Below are 23,529 nucleotides of genomic sequence, written 5' to 3'. Positions count from 1 at the left end.
ACAGAGACTCAAGGGGAAATGAGGCTGTGCCTTCCCTTTGCCACAGTGACACATTGGCCATAAATCTCCACGTGCATTGCAACAAACCACTGTGTGTGCCCCCAAATAAACACAACACCCCTAAAACAAACATAAATACTATTTTAAAACTCTGGATTGGTATTTTGGAACAAAAACAACAGCGAGAGAAAAATCATGGAAAGACACAAGCAGAACTGGGTCAGCTTAGTGTAAGAACCTTACTTAGTAGCAGAGGGATAAGCTGTGGCTAGGCCTTTACCCCAGACTGAAGAGCAACTTCTGCAAAGTTAAATTAAGAAAAGGAACCCAATTCACACATCATCCTGTCTCAAACTCTTCCCCACACTAGGTGGCATACAGCTGTCCACACGAAGGCTTTATTGAAAAATGTGTGCGTGTGAGAGAGATAAAACTGAAAGACAGGGTGAGTGAGAGCTACATAAAGAGAGAGAGCGAGAGGGCGAGTGAGAGAGAGATAACAAGGCCTTGAAGTTTGGACTGCTGGAAACAAGTGAAACTAAGACCTTGATAAACATCCTAACACATAGGCCTACATCTAAATGGTTTAAATCCCATTGAGTAACTATTCAAAACAATACAGTAGACCAGCCCATACACATAAATACATGCAAAATATTTTTGGCAGAATACAATGAATTTGGTAATGGCAGATAATGCAATAAATGTATATCTGAAACCTTTACATTTTTTGACAGAAAAATAGACTGTTATGTATGCATTTAAATGAATGCATGCAGCCAAGAATGAATAATGTAGAGAAAGAACATAATGAGAAATAAGAAACAAAACGTGTGTTGTACGAATAAACAGGCACATGTTGTGGAAGTCACATGGCACAAATCACCTCAGCACCATGGCAACTAAACAGTTAATATGTAAATGAGATGAAATAGCAGCACCAAGATACTGGGAGGAGTTCAGCTTTGCAGAGAACAAGAGAGAGCGAAAGCGAGAGAGAGCTATTCCTTCAGTTTAACGTACACTAATTATTTACAATCCCATGTGATGCCTGTCTGCCTGTATTACCCCGAAACTCAAGGATTTTTAAATCCAAGGCTGTAAATTAAAGAATGTTTATCATTAGGCTACTGGGAAATAATATATATTCATCTTAAAAGCACAGTCTTTACAAATATTGATACAATTCCATGCTAGGACCTACGGCATTAGGTAATATGAATGATTCTTGTAACACACTACCCATAACAATTATTCATATCTGAACCTCATTAAAATGATGTTATACATAGACGTCTAAGGGGCCAATCACACCAAACGCGTTCATGGCAGTTGCAGGTGCCTTTTTTGAATGATTTTCTATGGGCCGTTTATGTACACTGGACACCTTGGGTTTTTTATGCCTGTTGCCGCACCATGCATTTTTGAAGGTGAGCTCAGAGCGGAAAAGTGTCTGACGTCATTCACGTTTTTCTATTGTCCAACTGAATGAGGGGAGAGGCGGGACTTCTGTTGTGGTGAGGGAAGGTTACAGTTGCTTGGAACAACTGTACTGTACTCACTCACTGGCTCCTGTGTGTTTTTGTGCACCTCTCACCCTCGATCAAGGTCAGAGCAAGAGCAAGTTTCTGCTAATATGACAGTTAACAGCAAAAGAGCCCTGACGCTTTAATATTTGATTGAGAGGACAACTGCCTCGGTGGTTGCCTAGCAATATAAAAATCCGCGCTGCACAGCTATTTTTTAAAGTGACCAAAAAAAGGCTGCGCGGCGCTCCTTGAGTTTACAGGCATTTAAAACGCATTTGGTGAGATTGGCCCCTAGTGCTACATACACACCAAACGCGGGGCATCGCGTTACTCGCTCTAGATTATTTACGGGATTTAACTTTGTGTCATGCGAATGTTTCGCTCGAGTTGAATATTTTAAATTTGGGCAAAGACGCGTTTAAGGCAAACAGCGCATGTTTTTGTGGCAAACGCGCCGCCCATATCGTGTCACTCGCATCGCCCCACGCAAAGACGTGTCTGATGTAATCTATAGGGCTGGGTATCGATTCAGATTTTCTAGATCGATTCGATTTCGATTCACAAGCTACCGAATCGATTCGATTTCAATTCTCGATTCAATTTTCGATGGTTCTCGGACCGGTTTTTATACTCTATTCAACTCAATGAATATAGATTTAATACAAATACTATATTAATAAAAAGAACAGTGAACAGCAGGTTACAAGTGGGTAATTAATAAAATCGATGAAGCACCTGAAACCGCCATTTTAAGCACTGAATGAATGAATGAATGACAGGCTTGCCTCTTGCTCCTTGGTAACATGCGCTAGACAAAAAAGAGGGTGACATCTAGTGAAGACGACTAGTTAATTCGATTAATGTTAATCTTTCGTTCAATGTTTGCAGAAATAAAGATGAAAGAAAAATCGATTCTGCTCTTTGAGAATCGATTCTGAATCGACCACGTTTTAAAAAACGATTAATCGAAAAATCGATTGCCCAGCCCTAGTTATCTACTCACGCAAATCGTTGAACTCGCATTTGGTGTGTATGCCCCATAAGACTTTACCAGAAAAAATCTATAACTATATGTCAGTTACAACTGGAGATTAAATCTGGCAAGTAATACTTCCATAGACTTCCATAAAATCCCATAAACTGGCAAAATTTCACCATGTTTAAAAGCAGGAATATAACAGAGAGCAATTGGAGGTGGGCTCTTTAAATTTAGACCAAAACCCAACCACCAGCCAACAGAACATGCTAGCAAATAAGCAGGCTAAAACTCTCAAAAACTACAGCAACTACTTAGCAACACCAAGGCAAACTCCCATTCACCATCAAAAAACAAAAAAACAAAAAAACATTTGGTAAAAAGGTCTCTAGACATGCCCATGACACTGGGGTGGTACGCTTTCAAAAAGAAGACTTTTGGACCTAAAGAGTTCATATAAGTACCCTTATTTACATATAGCGCTTTTCCATTGCATAGTACCCCATGGTTTAGGTTGGGTTTGGTCAGCTCACCTCACTTTGGCTTGGTTAGCCTTAATAACACTTCGGAGTGTGAGGGATTATAGGTTTGTCGTTGTATTTGCGCTGCCTACTGCTGTGACATCATACAACTGAGAGCATTGTTGGAATGCTATACATCCCCATACATTCATTTATTTCTTAGTCCACCAAAAATGTAAATTGAATTCGACCACCACAAATAGATGTTTGCACATCGCGGTTATCACTACTTCTGTCTCACATGACAGTTTCTGTTCAAACACCTGTGGCATCAGTCAATGTGCTCCACTGAGCCTCATTTAAGTTGCATTTAAGTATGTATGCGGACATGCTAGTCACGAATGTGCCGGTCAAAAGTGGACAAAAGAGACGGATTTAAATACCAGGTGTTAACATGATGTGTCCCTCTTGTCCACTTGTGGTCCGATCGGCGGAAACACATCTTAATACCAAGTGTAAACAGCCCCTAAGGTCGCACTCACACTATCCAAACCAAACCGTGCTCGGGCGCGTTTGACCCACAAAGCCTGGTTTGTTTGATTAGTGTGATCGCTCTGTTCCGTGCCCGGGCGCAGATTGGTTAATCGCGCCGCGGCCGGGTTGCAGAGGTGGGCCGGAGCGCAGTTCACTTGGGCTCAGGCGCGGAAGGCTGTGGTGTGAGCACAATCGCGCCTGAGCGCGATTCAAAACGTAAAGACGTCATTTGCGCGACCACTCACCTTCATCTGCCTCCGTAAAAACCTTTTGATGCGAGCAGCGGGGTTGCGTGAATGTCCGGGCTGCACACGTGACAGATCAACTAAGCAATATGATGACATGTGAGAGGGCTCTCTGTAATCGCGCACCAAACGACTCCAAATAAAAAACACATACTTATCATTACGGTGGGTTCCAGTGTAAAGAGATAGATTTACTTCCTGTTTTTTTCAAACAATCGCATCTTAATGACGAAAGCGCGCCCGGACTTGGATCGATAAAAAGTCCAATGTGAGTGCATGCACCTGGGGGAGTAGGGAGGGGTGACAATCGCGCTGGGGCATGGTTTGGTTTGGATAATGTGAGTGCGCCCTAAGACCATTCAGTGATCTACAGTGTTTTCGCATCACGTTTTGGTATCAGCTCGGGTCACTTGGAACTCCAACCAAGATGGTACTAAAAGGTATTGGGTACTCTGTCCTGCACCCAGTGGAAAAGCTGACCCGACCCAAACCATAGGGTCCTATGCAATGGAAAAGCGCCAATGGTGTGGGAATGTGAATATTATATCTGCAAGTACAGCTCCATTTTTTCATACGTACAAATTTAGTTAACAGTCTGTTCCTTGCCTAAGAATAATGAACTTCCTCATTTTGTTTAATATTTCTTCACCTAAAACACTTTTATGAAACCTTACTTTAAAATTCCACTGGTGTGTGATATTATGTGGTAAAATGTGATATTAAAGCTGTAAGTACTCTCACTTTCATTTACACTTTTTAAAACAATGTAACACTGTAATGAAAATCCTGCCCGCAACCTAAAATCGGTGTCCTGCTTAGGTGAAAATGAATTATACTGTCAGGACCAGAGGGAGAGGGAGAGTTTAGAGTCCATAATTAGGACTAGACCTTCAGACTAATGTGGTGTGCAGCAGCTATAGCAGAAGAGAGGCAGAGGAGGCAGGGAGACAGAGAGGGAATTAATGAAGGAAGGCCTGATCTGTAGCAATAGTTTCCTGATCCCATTAAACATGGCAGCTATTAATGACCTATATAGAGCACACCAAAACAGCCTCTAAAACACACACACACCCACACATGACCATATACATTAAACTTTCAGTACACAGTAATGAATACACGCATATCTAGCGAGATATGTTGGCATGTAAGGCCCACTGCAAGATTTATAAAAGCCCTTCAGAGGAAAAATAGCTTTTTTCCCATTAAACCCAGACTTCTAGTATATCACAGTCATAGCCTGATAAACAATTAAACCTGTGCCTGCTACACAATGTCTTCACCTATTAACCAATTAAACACCTGTAGTCCTAAACGCTGGAATACAAATCTCCAAGCAAATCAAACATCTACAATTCAGTAGCCACCTCCAGACCTGACAAAAGAACATAACTAAAACACTATTATAAAATAAAAGAACATTTCAAAAAGCATACTGAAAAAAAAAGAAAGCCAAAATAAGGCATGTCTGATTCAAAGAAAATGTCGCACACTCTGCAAGTGAGTCTGAAGGGTTAAATGTATTTGAACGGCAGGAGATCAGATTGTGTCATCACGCTGAACTCCTGACATTCCTCTAACCCCCCTTGCGAGAGCTCTGAAAATGGCCGGCAACACACACACACACACATATACATACACAGAGTTACAGATCCCAAAGTCAAAGCTTGTAAATCTTCAACAGGTTGAAATGAACATCACACGCGAGCCACACACAAACACATGCAAAGTGAGAACAGCAAAGCAGAAAACAAGCTTGAGATTGAGACCTACTTTGTAGTTTGGTCTGGCAAACTTCCCACATGCTTTTTTTAATCTTATACAGTAACTTGACTAACTCCTCCCTCTCTCTTTCCATCCTCCCTCTTCCTCTGCTCTCTTCCCTCCCCTTCCGTTGAGCAGTAAAGACCACCCCTCTAAGGAAATGCTATAAGAGGGGACCCTTCCTGTTTACCTTTAACCCCTCATGTCCCTTGACAGTGCATGGGGATGAGCGAGCGAGCACCGATAGAGGGTTTCCTCTGCCGACGGCGATCTTACATAATCTGTAATTTGATTAGGCAGGGAATAGCTGACCCTGGATCAGCGAGCAGAGCTGTAAGACTGGTTGAATGAGACAACGTTTGTTTGTACAAGTCGGCTGGTAGCAGACTAACATGTGATAAAAACCGACACGCACACACATTGTTGGCCAAGAAAAAATGGGCAGACACTTTTTGAGACGTAAAGCTGGAGGTGACTAAGTGTCAGGTTACAGTGCTGGTTGGAGGCTTTGCCTGACAGACCGGCCCAGTTATATAAACCTCACAGACGCAGGGTCAGGAAGCAACAGAGCACGTTGGCCACACACACGTACTCACACAAAGAGGCGGATATGCGCACACACACAGAGACCTGTTTTACTCACACGGTAGGACGGCTACAAGCAAGTGAACATGTGCGTGCACACACTTCAGGCCGCCCGCAAAACTGGGTGGGAAGGTGAACACACTGATATTATTTACATTCAAGCATTGAGACGGCTGCATCTCTCCCTAGCTTACGCATTCGTTTTTCAGAAACAGCAGTCAAATATGCTGTAGATGAAATTAATAAAAAAGCTTATCATGTTAATGAATTCAATATCAATAAGATGCTAAATACTACCTTTCCTTTACAATATTAGCAACGAAATCTGACTTTTGATCATTTTCAAATAAAGAAGTTTTATGTAGTATTTAAACAGAGGTTGCAATTCTTTCTCAGCGTTGTCAACTTGGAAACAATGGATCAAAATTTTGTCATTTTATTTCAGGTTGACAGGCAAAACGGTGCAGGGAGAAGCTGTGTGTGGCACAAAGACCAAATGGTTATGGGGTGTCCATTAACATAATGTATGTTGCACATAAAGTGATCTGGCCACACAGCTGTCAAAACCAGCATTTTCCAAAATGAATGACGCACCTGTAGATTAACTGGTAGTAAACTAAGCCAGCATGTCCAGATTACAGGTTTGATTTCCTGGGAACACACAATAACTGCAAATCATATAGGGGTGCGCGGGGCAAAAACTTATGCGGGGTTTGTTGTAACACAGACCGTTTACATTGTTGGGTTGAACGATTTGTTTTTCCCGTAATGTTTTCACGCTGCCAAAAGACGGTCTCCTGCAAATGTATGGAAAAGTATAATGTTTTTCCATAGATTTATTGATGAAAGAATGTTTTGGTGTCATGTAAGTACATTTTTACATCATATGATATTTTCGGTTTCTGAGTTGGGTGTGTTAGATATCAAATCCAATGCTATGTCATATTAACTCTTTCCCCGCCATTGACGAGATATCTCGTCAATTAAGAGAAAACGCTTCCCCGCCAATGACGAGATATTCCGTCTTTCCGCAATACCGCTATTATCCACCAGGTGGCGCCCTTCCGAACTTTTTAAAACCGGAAGTATTGCCCTATGGCAAGCTGCTGCATGTCCGTGTCTGTTTTAAAGATCGCTCTGAATGGGATCTCTATGAAAAGTCCGTCATAAAAATATATATTTAAAGAAGAACATTTTCTGGAAGGCATTAAACTTTGGTGAAAATCATGAAAAACGCTGGCGCTGGCTGGCAACTTTTTTTAAAAACGCTGGCGGTGAAAGAGTTAATCAGTGACATGTTGACTAGCATCATTTTGAAATATGTCTGCAGCTCTTAGCAACTTTTTTGGTAGGCTTGAAAATATTTTCACCCAGCAGGGTTAGTTGTAAAGTTGTGTTAAAACTAACCCCTCAGCACTGACGATATGAAAACCGCTAACATTAGCATAATTCTTCATGTTTTTTAAATAGGCTACACACAAATTATTGCTGGCTGCCAACTAAATAAATGTGCCTGTCTTATCAAAAATTGTGTGTCAAAATTAAATTTTGTTCATATCTTTAATATTGATTGATCATGTCAAAGATTTAAATCATTATGAAATTAATGGATAAAATCAGACTTGAGACTTTAGTATGGTTTTTACAGACTGGGACACATATAAAAAAATCTTATAACTGTGCTGCTTTTTCTTACATATTTAGACATTTGTACCCATTTATAATTGAATTATGGTTAGATGAGGGATGAATAGTGTACATACCTGTCTATTATAGACAGATATATAAACAATATAAACTTCAAGTATATAGACAAAATAGTATATATTTGTAATATTTGCCTGCAAACTTAATTTTTAGCAAATGTTACAACTAACCCCCTGCCTGTTACAAATAACCCCACATATGGGGTAAATTGTGACGTTTGCCCTTCTGTCATGTTTGGTGTAATTGTCCAAGAATGGTAAGTAATAGAAATAAACTTCAAATGTTCATTTGTAGCAGATATGTGTTTGTTGCTTGTGTAAAAATATAATGAATCAAACTCAAATATGTTTTTAATGATTGAGTCAAAACCAAAAAGCGTTAGGTTGCGCCCTGCTCTCCCCTACTGTATGTACGTTAATTTATTAATATGCTCGCTTGTAAAGTTTATTCATAGCCGCTGTATTTTGCTATTTATGTTGTCTGTCGATTTTTCTGTGTTTTCCCCTGCTTTAATGTAAAGCTGCTTTGAAACAATTACCAATTGTAAAAAGCGCTATATAAATAAAACTGAATTGAATTAAATGAATTTTACCATCAGAAACGGTGATGAGCAATTTGGCCAACATAGACAGCAGAAACATTTAAGGAAAATACAAAAAGAAAAAAAACATTTCTTTTTTTGGTTTTGAGGTATAGTTTCACACCCTACTCAGCACACCGTTAGGAAGGAATGGCTAAAGTTGATTCTAGATTCGTTTTGCAAACCTGTTACAAATGTAACAGTGGCATCAGCATCTGTATTACACTATAGTTCAGTGTTATTACACATTTCCACATATGAAAAGACATTATTAAAGATACAGTGTGAAAAATGTTTAATTTTAAGGGGTAGAAAGGATGGTAAAAAGGTACAATGAAAAAGGTTTTTGTGTATAAAATCTAGGGATGCATCGATACCGATACTGGTATCGGGTATCGGCCTCGATACCACATTTTCTAAAGTACTCGTACTCGTTAAAAGTCCCCCGATACCAGGGATCGATACCACGGTCTGAGAAATGTCTATGTTTGAGTGGCGTGTAAGGGGTTAATGCCTCTTGTGTTGTCCAAAGAGGCAGAGTTTACAACAAACTGGAAAACTAGTCACTTGTTCTTTTGTTAAATTATATGACTAAAGCTGTTACCTGTAAATTTGAATCATGGTTTTTATTAAGTACTCAGTATCGGTATCGGCAAGTACTGAAATGCAAGTACTCGTACTCGTACTCGTATTCCAAAAAAGTGGTATCGGCGCATCCCTAATAAAATCCCAACATTACCTCAGAGAATTAAATTAAACTACAGAGTACAGACAAAATGCCCAAACCCTAAAAAATTATAAAAATAGACCCATCATCTTGGTCAGACCAAATCTCAACCAGAACAGCAGGTTGGGAGAGGCTTGTGTGTAAATGTGAGGGATGTGGATTGGTATTTGAATCCATATTGCTGAATGTTCATTCTGAACAAAAGCAGCAGCACAAAGGGACTCTGTTCATGCCGTCAGCCGGTCTCGCTTACTCTCTCGAGCCCTCACGCTATCACACCACCCTTTAACACTGTGACTGCCGCTGCTTTGGTCTGTCAGTCATATCACACTGTTGTTTACATTGTATCTAGGTCAACCCCTGAACTGTCAGATCTAATAAGAGATCATTTAGTTAGTTTATTGATTATTTTTCACAGATTTGTATTTCTGACCAAAAGGGTGTCCATTTACAAAACATACTCAGCCAAAACACATTTAAAGATATCTTTCCCTTTAAGACCTCGAAAAGGTGGTCTGCTGTGCGGTTTGCAGTTAGTATGAACACAGTCCAACCTAACTTGGGAGGCGGGTGGTGGTGATGGTATTGAAGTGGTTTGGCACAAACGTGTGAATACTGTCTAAGCCTAATCTATTCCTGGTCTAGGGCTGGACGGATGGCAGTATATACCGTTATGGTGAATTAAAATGTCTGCCGTAAAAGATTTTTCTATTCTGTGTATACTGTAAAATGTAAATAAATGGGCGTGGCTATGATTGAATAATGTGTACCTAATACAACATTTCAAAAGATGAAAACAACACTGGTCCAGAAACACTTCCTGTTTCAGTTTGTGACTGTTTTTTTATTTCACATATATCATTATCTTTAAGATGTTTCTTTAAACTTTTGATTCAGTACTATATGTTCTCTTGGTTGTATTTTATCCCAATGTTTATCTAGTGTTAAAAAAAAACTGAAACAGGAAGTGCCTCTGGATGAGTGTTGTTTACATCTTTTGAAATGGTCTATAGGCACAAGTTTGCACATTTGTGTTTGCGGGGAGTGGGCGGATGTGTGTGATAAGTGCGCGTTGTGGGGTGCACAGCATTTTTGTAACTGTGCATGGCTCGGCTTCAAAAAATGACCGAAAGTCCATTAAGTACTGTATATTGAGGCTTAAATGAGGGGTCAGAGTCACTGTGGAGCAACTGATGTGGGTGTGTGTACAGAACCTCTCATGTAAGGGAGAGAGCAAAAAATGCTTTGTGCAAAAATGTACTTGTGGTGATCAGTTTAGATTTTGTGGTGGGTATTTTCAAAATATTTGTCCAAGTGGGCAAGTAAAAATTGGTAATATTGTTACCATAAAATAAAATGATTGATTTCATGAAATGGATTCTTGGTCATACCGCCCACCCCTAGCCTGGTTCTGAAATATTTTCTGTGCAGAAGTATAAGGCTAGACCAGTGCAACAAGGTAAAAGGTTTGGGGGGGGATTTTAACATCCATTACAGCCTTTTTTTTAACCTCCATTAATTAATATCAAAAGATTTACCAAGGTATAGAATAACAGTCTGGAAAATGCCTTATTATGAATTCGTAAAAAGTCAGTCCTTCCAAAAAAACGCAGTCTTTTGTGATTGTTGCGGGCAAAAATTCTTTATCTTGCGACACGTTTTCTTAAAAAATGCAATGGAATATTTGGGATATTTATGCAATTTTAAGCGATAAAGTTGCAAAAACTGCGGGAACTTAAACAAACTGTTTGCAGCTTTTGAATGATGTTCACGTCACTTCATAACGTTCCCATGGCAACAGGGGACATGGCTGCGCTTGTGTGAAGTAAATGCAAAATTTTTCACCTTTCTGCGAAGATATATGTTATTTTTGCTATGAAAATGTGAGGATTATGACATCATGCAAGCCCTGCATATTTTGCGCGCGGAAATCTGCAATTTATGCTGCGAAAGTGCAACGTATTTTAAAAAATGCGGCCCTCACATAAATATGCAGACTTTGGCTGATTATGTGTTTAATCATGCGATTGCATAATCACGTTTTTCTGGATGGACTAAAAAGTGCAAACATGTGTACTGTATTTGTATGTATGCTTCTAATGCCGTGGACACAAAAAAAAACTTTTTGCGTGAAACATTTCTATGCAGACCCGTGCGTATATGGACCGCATGTAATATAACGTGCTAAAGTGTTCTTATTTTTTATTCACACATTACAAATTCCATTGTGTTTGCACCGTTATTAATAATTTTAAAAATAGGATTTTGCAATGCATTTATTTTTTCCTTAGTTTTTCCTTACCATAAAAAGGTCACACTGTGACGTATCAATCATCTCTTTGTTACACGTCTTTACTTGATACAAATTCGCAGGTCAAAGTTCACCAAACTTGAACTTTGGTACATGCTGAAATGGATAAGTTTTTCACATGAGCTTGCGTTTCCGGTCTGCCGCATCTGCATGTGTATGAATAGAAGTGAATGCAAGTCCAGGGTCACCACAGCATTGCTCTAAATTTGGGGGTTCCACAGTCTTGTCTCCTGAGATAATCCCTTACTGGGTTGCCCATTTATTTGGCCTGATGGGAGCTTCTCTTTGCATGAGTTGAACCACATCTAATGGCATTCCCAACTGAAGCTCCTAACATTTCAGTACTGAAACACCAACCCCTTTTGGTCCAGAAGCTTTAGAAGACTCAGAACATTAAAGCACAAACTCGCCCCCAAGACCTCCAGAGAGAGAGAGGAGGTTGAGTGCATCTCTCTCTTTAACCCTGGGACTGCCTCACATTAATACATCTGTTGGCTTTCCACAGCCCAGTGCACATGAATGGCTTCTCTCTCTCTCAGACACACGCACACACACACAATTGCAGACAGCCGCTTCAACAGAAACATACAGGCTACAGGAAGTCACACTATAATGAACTCTGATCCACATCCTTCAATTAAGGATATGTGAGGACAAACAGATTGGCTAGGGAGGGGCATAAGAATCTAGCTCTTCACTGACACTGCTATCGGCACCTACCCAGAGTCTGACTATTTTTAGAGAAGCCCTTTTTAAGCACTGATTAGAAAAAGAAAACTTAAATCTGACCCTCTATTGATGAACAAAAAGTTGACTCTTGTTTGGTGAAATCAGATTTTATATTTGGATAGGTGTATTTGTACACGCATATCTGATGGCAAGAACACGCTGTGTGCCAAGCAGAATGGGTGGAAAGAGTTCATTCTCTCTGTTTGTGTGTGTATGTGTGTGTGTGTGTGTGTGTGTGTGTGTGTGTGTGTGTGTGTGTGGCATCTGAACCCAACCACTGAGCCTCAACTCCCTGTGTCAGCAGCACTGAGCTGAGGGAAAACACTGATGCTCCAGTATCACAGGAGAGAGTGAGAAGAGAGAGAGAGAGAGAGAGAGAGAGAGAGAGAGAGAAAGAGAGAGAGAGCGAGAGAGAGCGGAAGAGTGAGCGAGAGAGAGAGCGAAAGAGAGAGAGCAAGAGAGAGAGAGAGGGCGAGAGAGAGAGAGAGAGAGAGAGAGAGAGAGAGAGAGAGAGAGAGAGAGAGAGAGGGAGTGTTGACACTGTCAGGCAGAAAAGTACTGCCTGCTGCTTGTGATCAGAGACTAGACAGCACTCTTGCTCATTTTCCTCCCTCTCCTTCTCTCAATTTCCCTCAGGATGCCTCGTTATCAACATCTCTTGACTCCCGTTCGCCTGCACTAACACACAAAGACTAATCCCACATCCATGAACACACACACACACACTAAAGCCACAAACCAGATCCACTCTAACAAGCCCGAGTGCACCTCCCGCTAGCCTACAGTTGGCCTGACCCACATCTTGTTATAGCCTTAAGTATGCTTAACCTCAGTAAGTCCTGAACACACCACTGCCACTCTTAATCGGCTGTTACCTGCCCGCCCACAGCCCCTCAACAGGAGGGGAGAAGGGAATAATTATAATTTAATGGAGCCTGTATTCTCTCTTTCTTTTTTTCTCTGTCTTATTCATTCTTTACCTGAACAGATAAATGTTACAAAGTCTGTGGTCTGCTTGGCTACAATCCATGAGTTCATTTAGCTGTCATCTTCAATGTCACAGACCGTAGACGGGTGATATACATTTGTAATTTTACCTAAATTAAAACAGAGGTTGTGATGGAGAGAATGTTGAATGGGTTGTAATGTAGAAAATGACATTATAAGTCAGTACAACCTATCGAACAGATTGACAATTTAATAAGGGCTTAACATAAAGGACTGCCTGGTTACCCGGGGCAAGCGTGAGAGACGTTTGGGCCAGTAAAAAGGATCGGGACCCGATCAGGCCAGTGCTTCATCCTCAGTCACTAAAATATATTTTCATCAATGTGTATTATTTAACATCTTGGAAGCAGACATTTACTTAAGTAAAACACGATGAAAGAATTGATGCAAGATTTTGCACAGTTTGCTGTCAGTTTACAGTTAAAGCAGAAAAGTTGGGAGCCTTTTGTTATATGTCTGTTATATGTATACAATTATATTTAACACTGACATTTTTTTATTGGGGCCAGTGAAAATTTTGGCAGGGCAAGTGAAAACCTAAACCACTGGCCCGACTGGGCCAGTATAACATTTTTTTTGCGTTGAGCCCTGCTAATCCTTGTAGCCTAATTTTCTATATAAAATAAGCCGTCTACTGTGACTAAGGTCTAGTAACTTATATAGGATATTTTCCTCTGGAGCCAAGCATTAAAAACACCATAAAAATCTTCAAAATCATTCAGTTCCTCTCAAAAAGGCTGCATTAAAGCTAACACCCAAACCTGAGAGCCAAGAGCTATAATCTTTGACTACTCCAACATCCCAACAAAAGTGCTTTGCACTTCAAAAAGCAGTCAAACAAATTAAGAGACATTTTTGACCACATCTGAGAAAGATCAGAGAGAGACCTTTACTCACCCGTGCGCTGTGACCAATTGGCACATCGATTACATCCTCTATTTCCTTCACTTTATCTCCGTCATCATCTTGTCCTACATTTTCCAGTCCCGCATTTACCCAGGAGTGATTGGAGCTCTCTTCCTGATCTAGTGCCTCCAGCTGGGGCAACAACTCATCTCCCAAAAGGTCAGAGGCCTCTCCCAAGTCCTCAAGCCTCGCATCATGTTGCTCTCCAAGTAAAGCCTCCTCCAGAGCCCGAAACCCATTACTGTTGATTCCACTCTGGCTTGTAATTGAAGGTCCTGCCACATTGCAGTTCTTCCTCTCCACCAAAGGGAATGAATGGTCATCTGAGAACGAGCTCAGAGCTTCTGGAAATACCTCAGAAGAGATGAAAAGATTCTGGCCTGATTTAGAGCTTTGCATGCCACGATAAAGGCATTGTGGTGCTGGACTGCCATGTATTTGGACTTGCTGTTGCTCATGTTCCATTCCAGAAGAAAGGAAAGAGCAACCATTATCCAACAGGTTTGTAGCTGATGATGGTATCACTGTTGAAGAGTTTGCCATAGATGAGTATGACTGAGTTGCATTTACTACAGGAGAAGGCTGGCTGGGAAGAGAGTAATGGGTGCTGGGATAGGATGTGGCATGGCTTACTGACCCGGAAGAGAAAGAATGGGTTGCAGGGGAAGATTGCACAGGGAAGCCCAAATCATTATCCTCTAACCTTGGACTTGCAGTAAAACCTTGGACGCCTTGGCCCACCTGAAACCCACCATGTTGCTGAGATGACACAGGCATCATTGAGGACTCTAGATATGTTTTGGACTGCGAATGACTACTCGGAGCGACTGCAGGGTGAAATGAACCACCCTCTCTGATGAGCGAATTATGGTGGGCCTGTTGGGAATGAATTTGAGAGACGTTGGCCTGATAATAAAATCCAGAATGTTCCTGATACGTCTTACCAAGATGGTGCAAACCCTGATGAGATATTTGTTGATGGGGAATTTGCTGCTGGTTTGACATTGGGTGTTGGCCAAGACCATGCTGTCTTTGTTGAAGATGCTGCTGACTGTACTGTTGATGCTGACTCTGAAATGGTTGCTGTTGAAATTGTTTATGCTGTTGTTGAAGTTGTTGTTGATGGTGCTGATGATAGTTACCCCCTTTCTGATCATGGTTTCCCCACATGGGGCTATTGTTAAGAAACAGTCCATTCGTCTGCGGTACCTGGTTCATGTTATGCACTTGAAATTGTTGTTGCTGTGGCAGAAATGCTCTTGCATTACTGTTACCTCCTTCTGGACCAGTAAAGGTTTGTGCTATTGAAGTCTGTGATTTCATAGTGTCAAAATGCCCCACAGGATGATTGTAGGGTAACCCATGTTGGATGCTTGAACTTGACCCTGCTTCCTCTTGAAGACGCTCAAAGCTAGGGCCAAGGTGAAGCTCATCTTCCAAAGACACAGTCCCAGGGTTAAATCCTGTATCATCATTGACTAGGCTGTCAAGGCCTCCCCCAAATATACTAGGGTCATCAAAAAACTCCATGATGGGGTCGGTCATAGTACAAGATCAGCGCATGAAGAGTCTGTCCCCTCAGCAGATTGCTGAGTGCAATAGGAAGCTGATAAGAGTCAGAATCTGATGATTCCCTTTGAGTCCATCACCAATAAGTGTTACAATCTAGAAGAAAGAAACAAAATTACACATAACTTTAGATATGCCAATGCTCATTTTAAGAATCAGAAGTATTACAAAAACATTCTGTGTGATCATTTACTGAGAGCGAACTTCAAAGCCAACAACATTGGTTCACTGATACCACATCACTACATCACTGGTCTCTGATCTTAGCTGATTAATGTGACGTATATGGAGTGGGCTTTCAAGTTTTTAGGTATGAAGCCTTTAAAGTTCTGTTGTTCTTAACATACATTGACTGTGTATTTCATAGTATAGTAGTCTTTAAATTGTACAAATTCAAACAGAAACAGAGCAGTTTAATTTTTTTTTAACTTTTAAATTGCACACCAGGGAGCCTCAAACCCTGGCTGTAGTTTTCAAGTAAACCGAAAACTCAGATGAGTTAGTGTAAAAAAACAGGCATGCTATTTTTTATTTTGCAAGTGTACTACTATCAACACACAGAAAATTATATTATATAAATTGTGTTTACATAATTCTGCAATGTACATTTTATCATCTCATGTAGATCATTTTGTTGTAATGCACTGAATATACTCACATGTGAAAGTTTATAATAAAAATGAAAGTTTATAATTAACTTTTTAACAATAATCTCATATCCATAGGTACAATCATGTTCACGTTCTTCATATACCCCTTTATCTTAGCATAGATTTCAATGTGGATTCCCATTTGGAAGTCCAATATCAACTAAACTAAGAAATTGAAACTGAAATATTCAAAAGAACCCCTAGCAGAAAAAAGGTGGACCTTCCATGTACCTTAATTCCACAGCAAACTCCATATTACATCACTCTTTAACAAACAAACAGTACCAAATCTAACATGATCATCTTGTATCTCTGGTAATAAACCCTTCCAGAACACCCCGAGGACTGCGATAGGTGAAAGGGAAAAGAACGTCTAGGGAGCATTTGGCAGCATTATGAAGTGCTGAAACAGGCATTACAACAGACACAGAAGCTGAAGAGCTTTCAGCTGTAGACAAGAGCCAGGTGCTTCACACTCCCTTCGGACCCCAGGATGAGCGAGAATGATTGAGAACAGCATAATTCACTGTCGAGCGCTGGTTGGGAGAAAGACAGGAGCGACTGCTGTGTGGGACGTGCAGACAGCTCATTCCATTTCATGCACACATGCACATAGAGAGACACACAACCGGACAGAGAGGGTGAGAGAGAAACAGGCTGTCCTGACCACAGACCATCACCGGCTGTGGAGGAGGTCAGTCACGACCTGATGACTCACAGCAAACACACACATACACATAGATAAACAAAATGGCAATGCACAGACATGTAGACATGGCTGACTGCTACAATACCAATCTGGTGTTTCAATCTTTTCTTATCATCTTAACCATTTCAGCTTATAATTAGGCTAACACGTCAACATACATTTTATTCAGGCCCTAGATAGAGAAGCATAAGAAAACTTGTAAGTTGTCATTTTACAGGTCTCGCTCTTTCCGTGTTTTTGAAGCTTTGATTTTGTTTACAGTGCGCAATATAACATGTGTTCATGTTTCACATGTAAAAAAAACACGGTATTTTTCACACAATTTACTTATCTGTATACCGCTGTTTTCACTGTCATTAAAACGGGCCGATGTCTTGAAGTCCCTCCTTCAGAAATACGTATCGAGTTCTGATTGTGTAGCTTGTTTAGTGTGTTGTGATTAGATAGCAGCTTAGCTTGCCGGAGATTAGTAAAAAAAACTGTTCTACTGACTTCATTAAAGCAGGAAGTAGAGGGCTGTAGTCCAAACCATTCGTTCGCTGTAGGCTTTGAAAGGGGAATTCTGTTAAAGAAAATATTTAGCCTGGCAGTGAACTTTGAGCTTTATCATTTTACAGGTATTATTTATGCTATTATAGCAACATTACACACTAAATAGGGTTTAAAAAATGGGTTTAGAAAGAACGTGACCTTTAAATCTAGAGTAAAATACATTTCATTACATTTTCGCTTTCATCGAAAGCGATTGCATTACAAGGTACTTTTTTTGGTTTACCAGTATGTTTGCACTTTAGCAGAAATGCATAGACGGACGTTGCGTGAACACTCAAAAAAAATGATTCAAGCCCTTCTTAGAAATGACACATGTAAATTGTGTTTAATTAATTTAAAATTCCTCATTAAGAGCAATAAGTATATATATATTTAATTAGTCTAACACAAAATGAATATGTACTATAATTTATTGATTTCTTTTTAATTGCGTTAACACAATTAGTTTGAGTTTGGGTTCTGGAAAAATAATTTCCCAGCATGCTTTGCATGCAACTGCTTTTGGAGAGTAATTTTCTTTAATTAAGTATTATTTTATGCATTTTTAGGTAAAGAGAAAGACTTATAGTGTTTAATGTCCGTTTATCTTATTGATTTAGAAGCGTTTGTGTTATATTTTTTTCAAATTCTTTGGTTACCATCGTGCAGAAGAGTGGCGCTTGTGGTTAGGTTGTGGATGTGACGTATTTCTCTCAATGAGCAGCAACCTTGTTAATGCCTGTTTAGAGATCTCCTCTCACATGCTCATCCAAAGTTTCATATGTTATTATTATTAGCATGCTAACATGTGCTCATGCTAATTACAATTATATAAAAAGTTTTTATAAAATAACAGAATTGAGTTATTCAAACTACGCTAAATCGAGTTATTCAGACTACACTAAATTGAGTTGAGGCAACTAATTGAGTATTGCCATTTACTTTAAATTGAGTTGGACTAACTCAATATATTTGTATTGTGTAAAGCAGTTTTTTATGAGTTAGGGGTACACATTCATATTGGATGGAAATCCTTCCCACAATTTTATTGAGTTAATCTAATTAATAATTGTTTTGAGTGAAGATGAAAGAGAAAGTACATCTAAGGCCACTGTAAATCATTTCACTCCACACAGTGGTTGAAGAGCTTTTTTATTGAGCTATCCTGACATAATAATGTTGATAATTACATCAACTTAATATTGTGTGTAACTTCACCTTAAATATTTGTTTTAGTTTGTTTAAAACATTATTTTATTTCAAGGTTTTTTTTTAGGTTTTGGCTCCCCGCATGCTTTGCATTGGACTTGATAGTGAGAGTAAATGTAGAAATATGGTGTTATGTTATGCATTTCTAATCAAGATGAAAACATGAGAAGACCTATTAATGTTTAATGTTCTGTCCTTTTGGTATTTAAAAGAGTTTCTGTTGTTGTTGATTTTTAAAAGGTTACCATTGTGCTGAAGAGTAGAGCATTTGCTCAAGTTGAAAACAGACTCACCGAGCATTTGTACATGCCGTTTCAATCAGAAGGTATTTTGCTAAAAATATTAAGACTGGTTGTCTTCTGCTACCTGACAAGTGTTGTTAATTAAAAAGGTAGAGTATTTAAAATAACTTTGAAATAATGTGGAAAAAAAAACACGTTAGAACAACTTATTTTTTTATGAATTAGTATTTAACTTGATAATTTCTAGTTTTAACACAATTTTCTAAGATATCCAACTAAATATTTATCAGAATTGATGCAAACTCTTAATTTATTTTGTTGAGTCTAAGCAATATTTTTTAGAGTGTAGGGTACTAGCTGTGGATATGAGATAAGATTAACTGGAGATTTTCAATTTTATATGCAAGCGTTGCTACGTCTGTCAACACTGCTTAAAATTATAATGTAGCTCTCATTATCTGGGACTCACTTAAGTGAAGCAAGTCAACAACTTGCTTGTTTGTCAAGAAGTGCATCTGCCTTAAACCAGGAAGCATATGCAGCAACACTGTAATAAAGGTGTACCATAACATCACGTGGAAGGGACTGATATAAAATGTATTATTTAACTTCTGCAGTATGAAGGTAAATTCAGTATTACTTTCAGAGACACTTTACTTATCTGCAGTAAGAACATCACAATTACATCTGTTGATCTTATGAAATATTGTGGCACAGACACAACAGACTCATGCAGTTTTATGTATCACCAAGGTCTAGATAAGAGCTTTGATGTAACTAATAATTTACAATGACTGGCTTTCTAGGTAAAGTATCAGACCAGAAATGTTTTAGGTAGGAAGAGTTCACACATCCAGAGGCGCTCTGCAGCGACGGCTTTACCCACAGCTGAAAGAAACACAGATAAGAGCCCCAAAATCTCAGGCCAGTATCTTTTCGAAACACCACCACGTGCAAATTCCTACTTTTGAAAAATACTGCAAACCTCCCCCAACACACAAACCAAAAACATACAATGTTAAGTACTTTTCAGGAATTTTCTCTCACAAATACTAACCAAAATGTTCCAATCAATTTATATTTAGTCCAACATCCTTGGCTCATATAAGGGTCACTAATCAACAATACAAATGTAATTCCCAAGCGTTCTTCATGGCAGCACAACTGCATGGTGACTAACAAGATGAGGCACAGTTGGGTGTCAGTGCTTCTGGTCTTGAAATGCAAACATCAACACGTTTCCGTTGTGAAATTGCCCTGTGACAGAAGCTTAGTCATATAATGTTTAAGTGTGACTCATCTAAAGAGCAGGTAAAAGTTGCTATGTGCCAGAGACCCAGGAACAGTTTTCTGTGCTGTATTTGAATATGACCTGGGTTTTCTGGGGGGAGCAAAACTGATCCTGGACCAGCGCTATCAAGGAACTTGACTTCTTTTCCCACAGTGCAGTAACCAACACAACAGGTGTTGAGAGAAGATTCAACGTTTTCACATTAAGGGCCACATTTACCAAAAGGGGCAAATTATCGTGAGACCGCTGATAGGAGTGGTAACATCTGCGGGTTATATACTGAAAAGGCGCAAACTAAATAACACAGGTGCAACAGCTGATTTCCATATTGACCAACGCAATCTACTAAGAGCTTTTTTTACACCTGGTCACTTCATGTGTTTTCTCTGATCGGATGGCTATCTGATTTGTTAAAACTGTTCCATTTACATATGGCCACATGAATGAGTCTTGGCAAAACAGATATTAATCCGATCTTCTACTCCACCGGAAAATGCAAATACACTATTCATTACTCTGCTTTAAAAAAGTTAAGACAACGTTTATGCAACAAAAGGCAGCACTTACTGTATGTTGTACTGTATATTGGGCAGGGGACGCACGTCTCCTTTCTCTGCATGAGCTGGAGCACGCAGTACAGCACAGCATGAGAGTGACGGCGCAATAATTTTAACGTACAGCTCCACGATGGGGAAAAACGTTCACAAAACTCTCTTTCAAAGTTTTATTTCTTTGTTTAATATTATTCGAGTTTGTCATTTGACTCTTTATCGGTTCTAGAAAGCTTTTTTTACCCGCTGTCGACGCTCCATAAAGCAGTGAGCGTGTCGCCTTTGTTAGTTTGCCTCTTTGCCGGCTAACTTCTGGGTGACGTGAATAAATTTGGGAGGAGTTATGTGCTGATATATGTGGTTTTATCAACCAGATGTATTAACACTTGTCCAGTTTCGTCTGAAATGCATCCCAGACCACATCCTGAAGTGGTTTGAAAAATCAGATTTAAAAACGCCTCGAAAACGTTTCGGAGGGCATTTACACCTGGTCTTTTTACAATCGGATATTTATATATGTGTAAAAAGCCCCTAAAAGCAGCGCAAATTAGTTCAGCAAATGCTGATGTTCTTCAGGTGCCGGTGATCTACTAACACCTGATGTGCTTGAGTTGAGCACCATGGACATTGCAGCTGAAAATTCAGGGTGTGAAAGCCATAGTACACTGAAACGAACCAGAAGACAAAAAATAAGGGTAACATGAAGTTTTGAAACACCTGTTATTGTGTGACTTCTCCTAGGGAGTCCTCAGTCCTCTTTTATTTCCTCCAGCAATTCACTAGTTCGCCTGCGCATTCAGATCTTAATGATTAATGGTAAACAAACTTGGCTTGCTGTCTTCAAAGGGGGCTCTGCACAAGAGCTCTGAACCTTCAGAGAAAGTGAACCTGAGGCCGGGGCTCGAACCCCAAGTTCAACCCCCTTGCAACAGAACTGCACACAGGAAGAAAAAGAGCAGTGAAGGAGAAGATGGGGAGGAGGAGGGATGCCGGAAAAATTGCAGCTGGACACAGAGGCCTGAAGGCTGTCTTATATATGCCCATAATGATGATTGAAAGGCCTGAATGTTTAGGCTCCTCCCAAACCTACGTATAGAACTACATATAAAAAATAACATGGCTTGGCAAACAATATTTTTACTAGGGCTGCACGATTAATCGTTTTTAAACCGAAATCGCGATGTGAATGGATGCGATTTTTGAATCGCAAGAGATGCGATTATTTCGATTCAAAACTATCAAATATAACAATCATCTAGTACGCAGTTTTTGACAGTTCGCTTCATGCGCATTTTACATTTGATGCAGTTTAAACCAATAGAGTGCATTAACACTGAGGTGCTGACTACACGTCAGATAACGTCATTTGGAAAACATGAGCGAGCAGCAGTTCAACTCCTCAACAAAGTGTACGGCCATATGATTTCCGCGATGCGGAAAACACGGACAGAATCGCGAAATGCATACAAATGGAATTAACTGCACAACGCGGAATGTCATGAAGTTGTCAGATTTTGGATTCAGTCATTTTTAAAACCCATTATAACTCATTAACCGGCAAATGAAAGGACAGAAATGCGCGAGAACATTTCCCTTTTGTGTAATGTTGGACTTAAAGAAAGGTTTATATACGTCCGTTTCTCGTCATGCATCGCAAACAATGACAGGCGCCTCATCAGACTATAAGGAGCTTTCATTAACCTCTTATGGAACGGCTGAAATTCCACAAGGGGGCGCATTTGTTCCTCAGACGTTGCACAATAAACATGACATCCGAATATATTCATTATAAATCATGAATGAAAAGTGAGATTCGAACGAATGTCTGTTAGTGAACTTATTGTATACACTATTTATATCGTAATTCGGTCAGAAACTTCAAGATTGTGAGATGAACAAATCGTTTTGGATTAAAAGGCTTGGATATTCCATTTCCTTGGACTTTTGGGGATTTATGAACAATTTGTTTTGGACAATTTCACCGAAGCGGATAAAGGAAAGATTTTGAAGGTAAGTAAATATCCTAAATCGGCGCCGCCCGGTTCAGGTAACTAACAACTAGATTACAGTTTTATGACTGCTAAAAATCATATTATGCTTTCTGTGTGCGCTTAATGGAATCCCGAAAGTGTAAGCTTTACAACGATGTGCCGCATGACTGTATATTTTGAAGATTTAATGCTTCAAAGTTACAATGACGTAATGCAGCCTCACGTGCAAGGGAGGGGGTGTGCCGTGTACGGCACAGTGTTCCTTATCAGGTTAAAGCCCAGAACACAGCAGACGAAAGAGGTACATTATACTTTCTTGCACGCGCACATCTGCACCGCTTTGAATATTTACAGGCACTAGGGTTCATGAAGCGCGCACACAGAGAGCAGTCAGCACACGCGTGATCACTAAACTTACGTTTTCTTTCTCGTCTAAGTGGACATAAACAGCTGGATGTTTATCAGTATATTGAAGCAGAGCAGTTTTAAAGCTGTCTTGTGTCTTAAAGTGACAGTAACCTGGTGCTTTCTGTGTCAGAAATGTTTATTACACACCAAAAATTAAAATCACTCCTTACTCTTAACTGAACAAGCTTCTGCAGCTCCACATTTAAATTCATACAGTGAGGACTGTGCAGTGTTTTATTTGTATTTTTTGCTTATGTTAAATCATAGATTCTAATAACTAATATATTTACATTTATTACAGATGCCTGAAAAGTAA

The 23,529-nt window shown here is 39.7% G+C and overlaps 1 protein-coding gene across 3 annotated transcripts in view; it reads right to left on the bottom strand.

Moving 5' to 3' along the window:
- Positions 1–23,529, bottom strand: part of chd9 (chromodomain helicase DNA binding protein 9) — a 77,644-nt gene that overhangs the window by 47,878 nt on the left and 6,237 nt on the right. For all 3 annotated transcript variants that reach the window (XM_065275783.1, XM_065275785.1, XM_065275784.2), the window contains exon 2: positions 14,054–15,727. In XM_065275783.1, coding sequence (XP_065131855.1) covers positions 14,054–15,607 — 1,554 coding nt within the window. In that variant the 5' untranslated portion in view covers positions 15,608–15,727. The remainder of the gene's footprint in view (positions 1–14,053; positions 15,728–23,529) is intronic.

Source organism: Paramisgurnus dabryanus, chromosome 2 (genome assembly GCF_030506205.2).
Source record: "Paramisgurnus dabryanus chromosome 2, PD_genome_1.1, whole genome shotgun sequence".
Taxonomy (NCBI): Eukaryota; Metazoa; Chordata; class Actinopteri; order Cypriniformes; family Cobitidae; genus Paramisgurnus; species Paramisgurnus dabryanus.
Note: the sequence above shows the minus strand (reverse complement) of the source record. Positions and strands in the feature narration are given on the sequence as shown.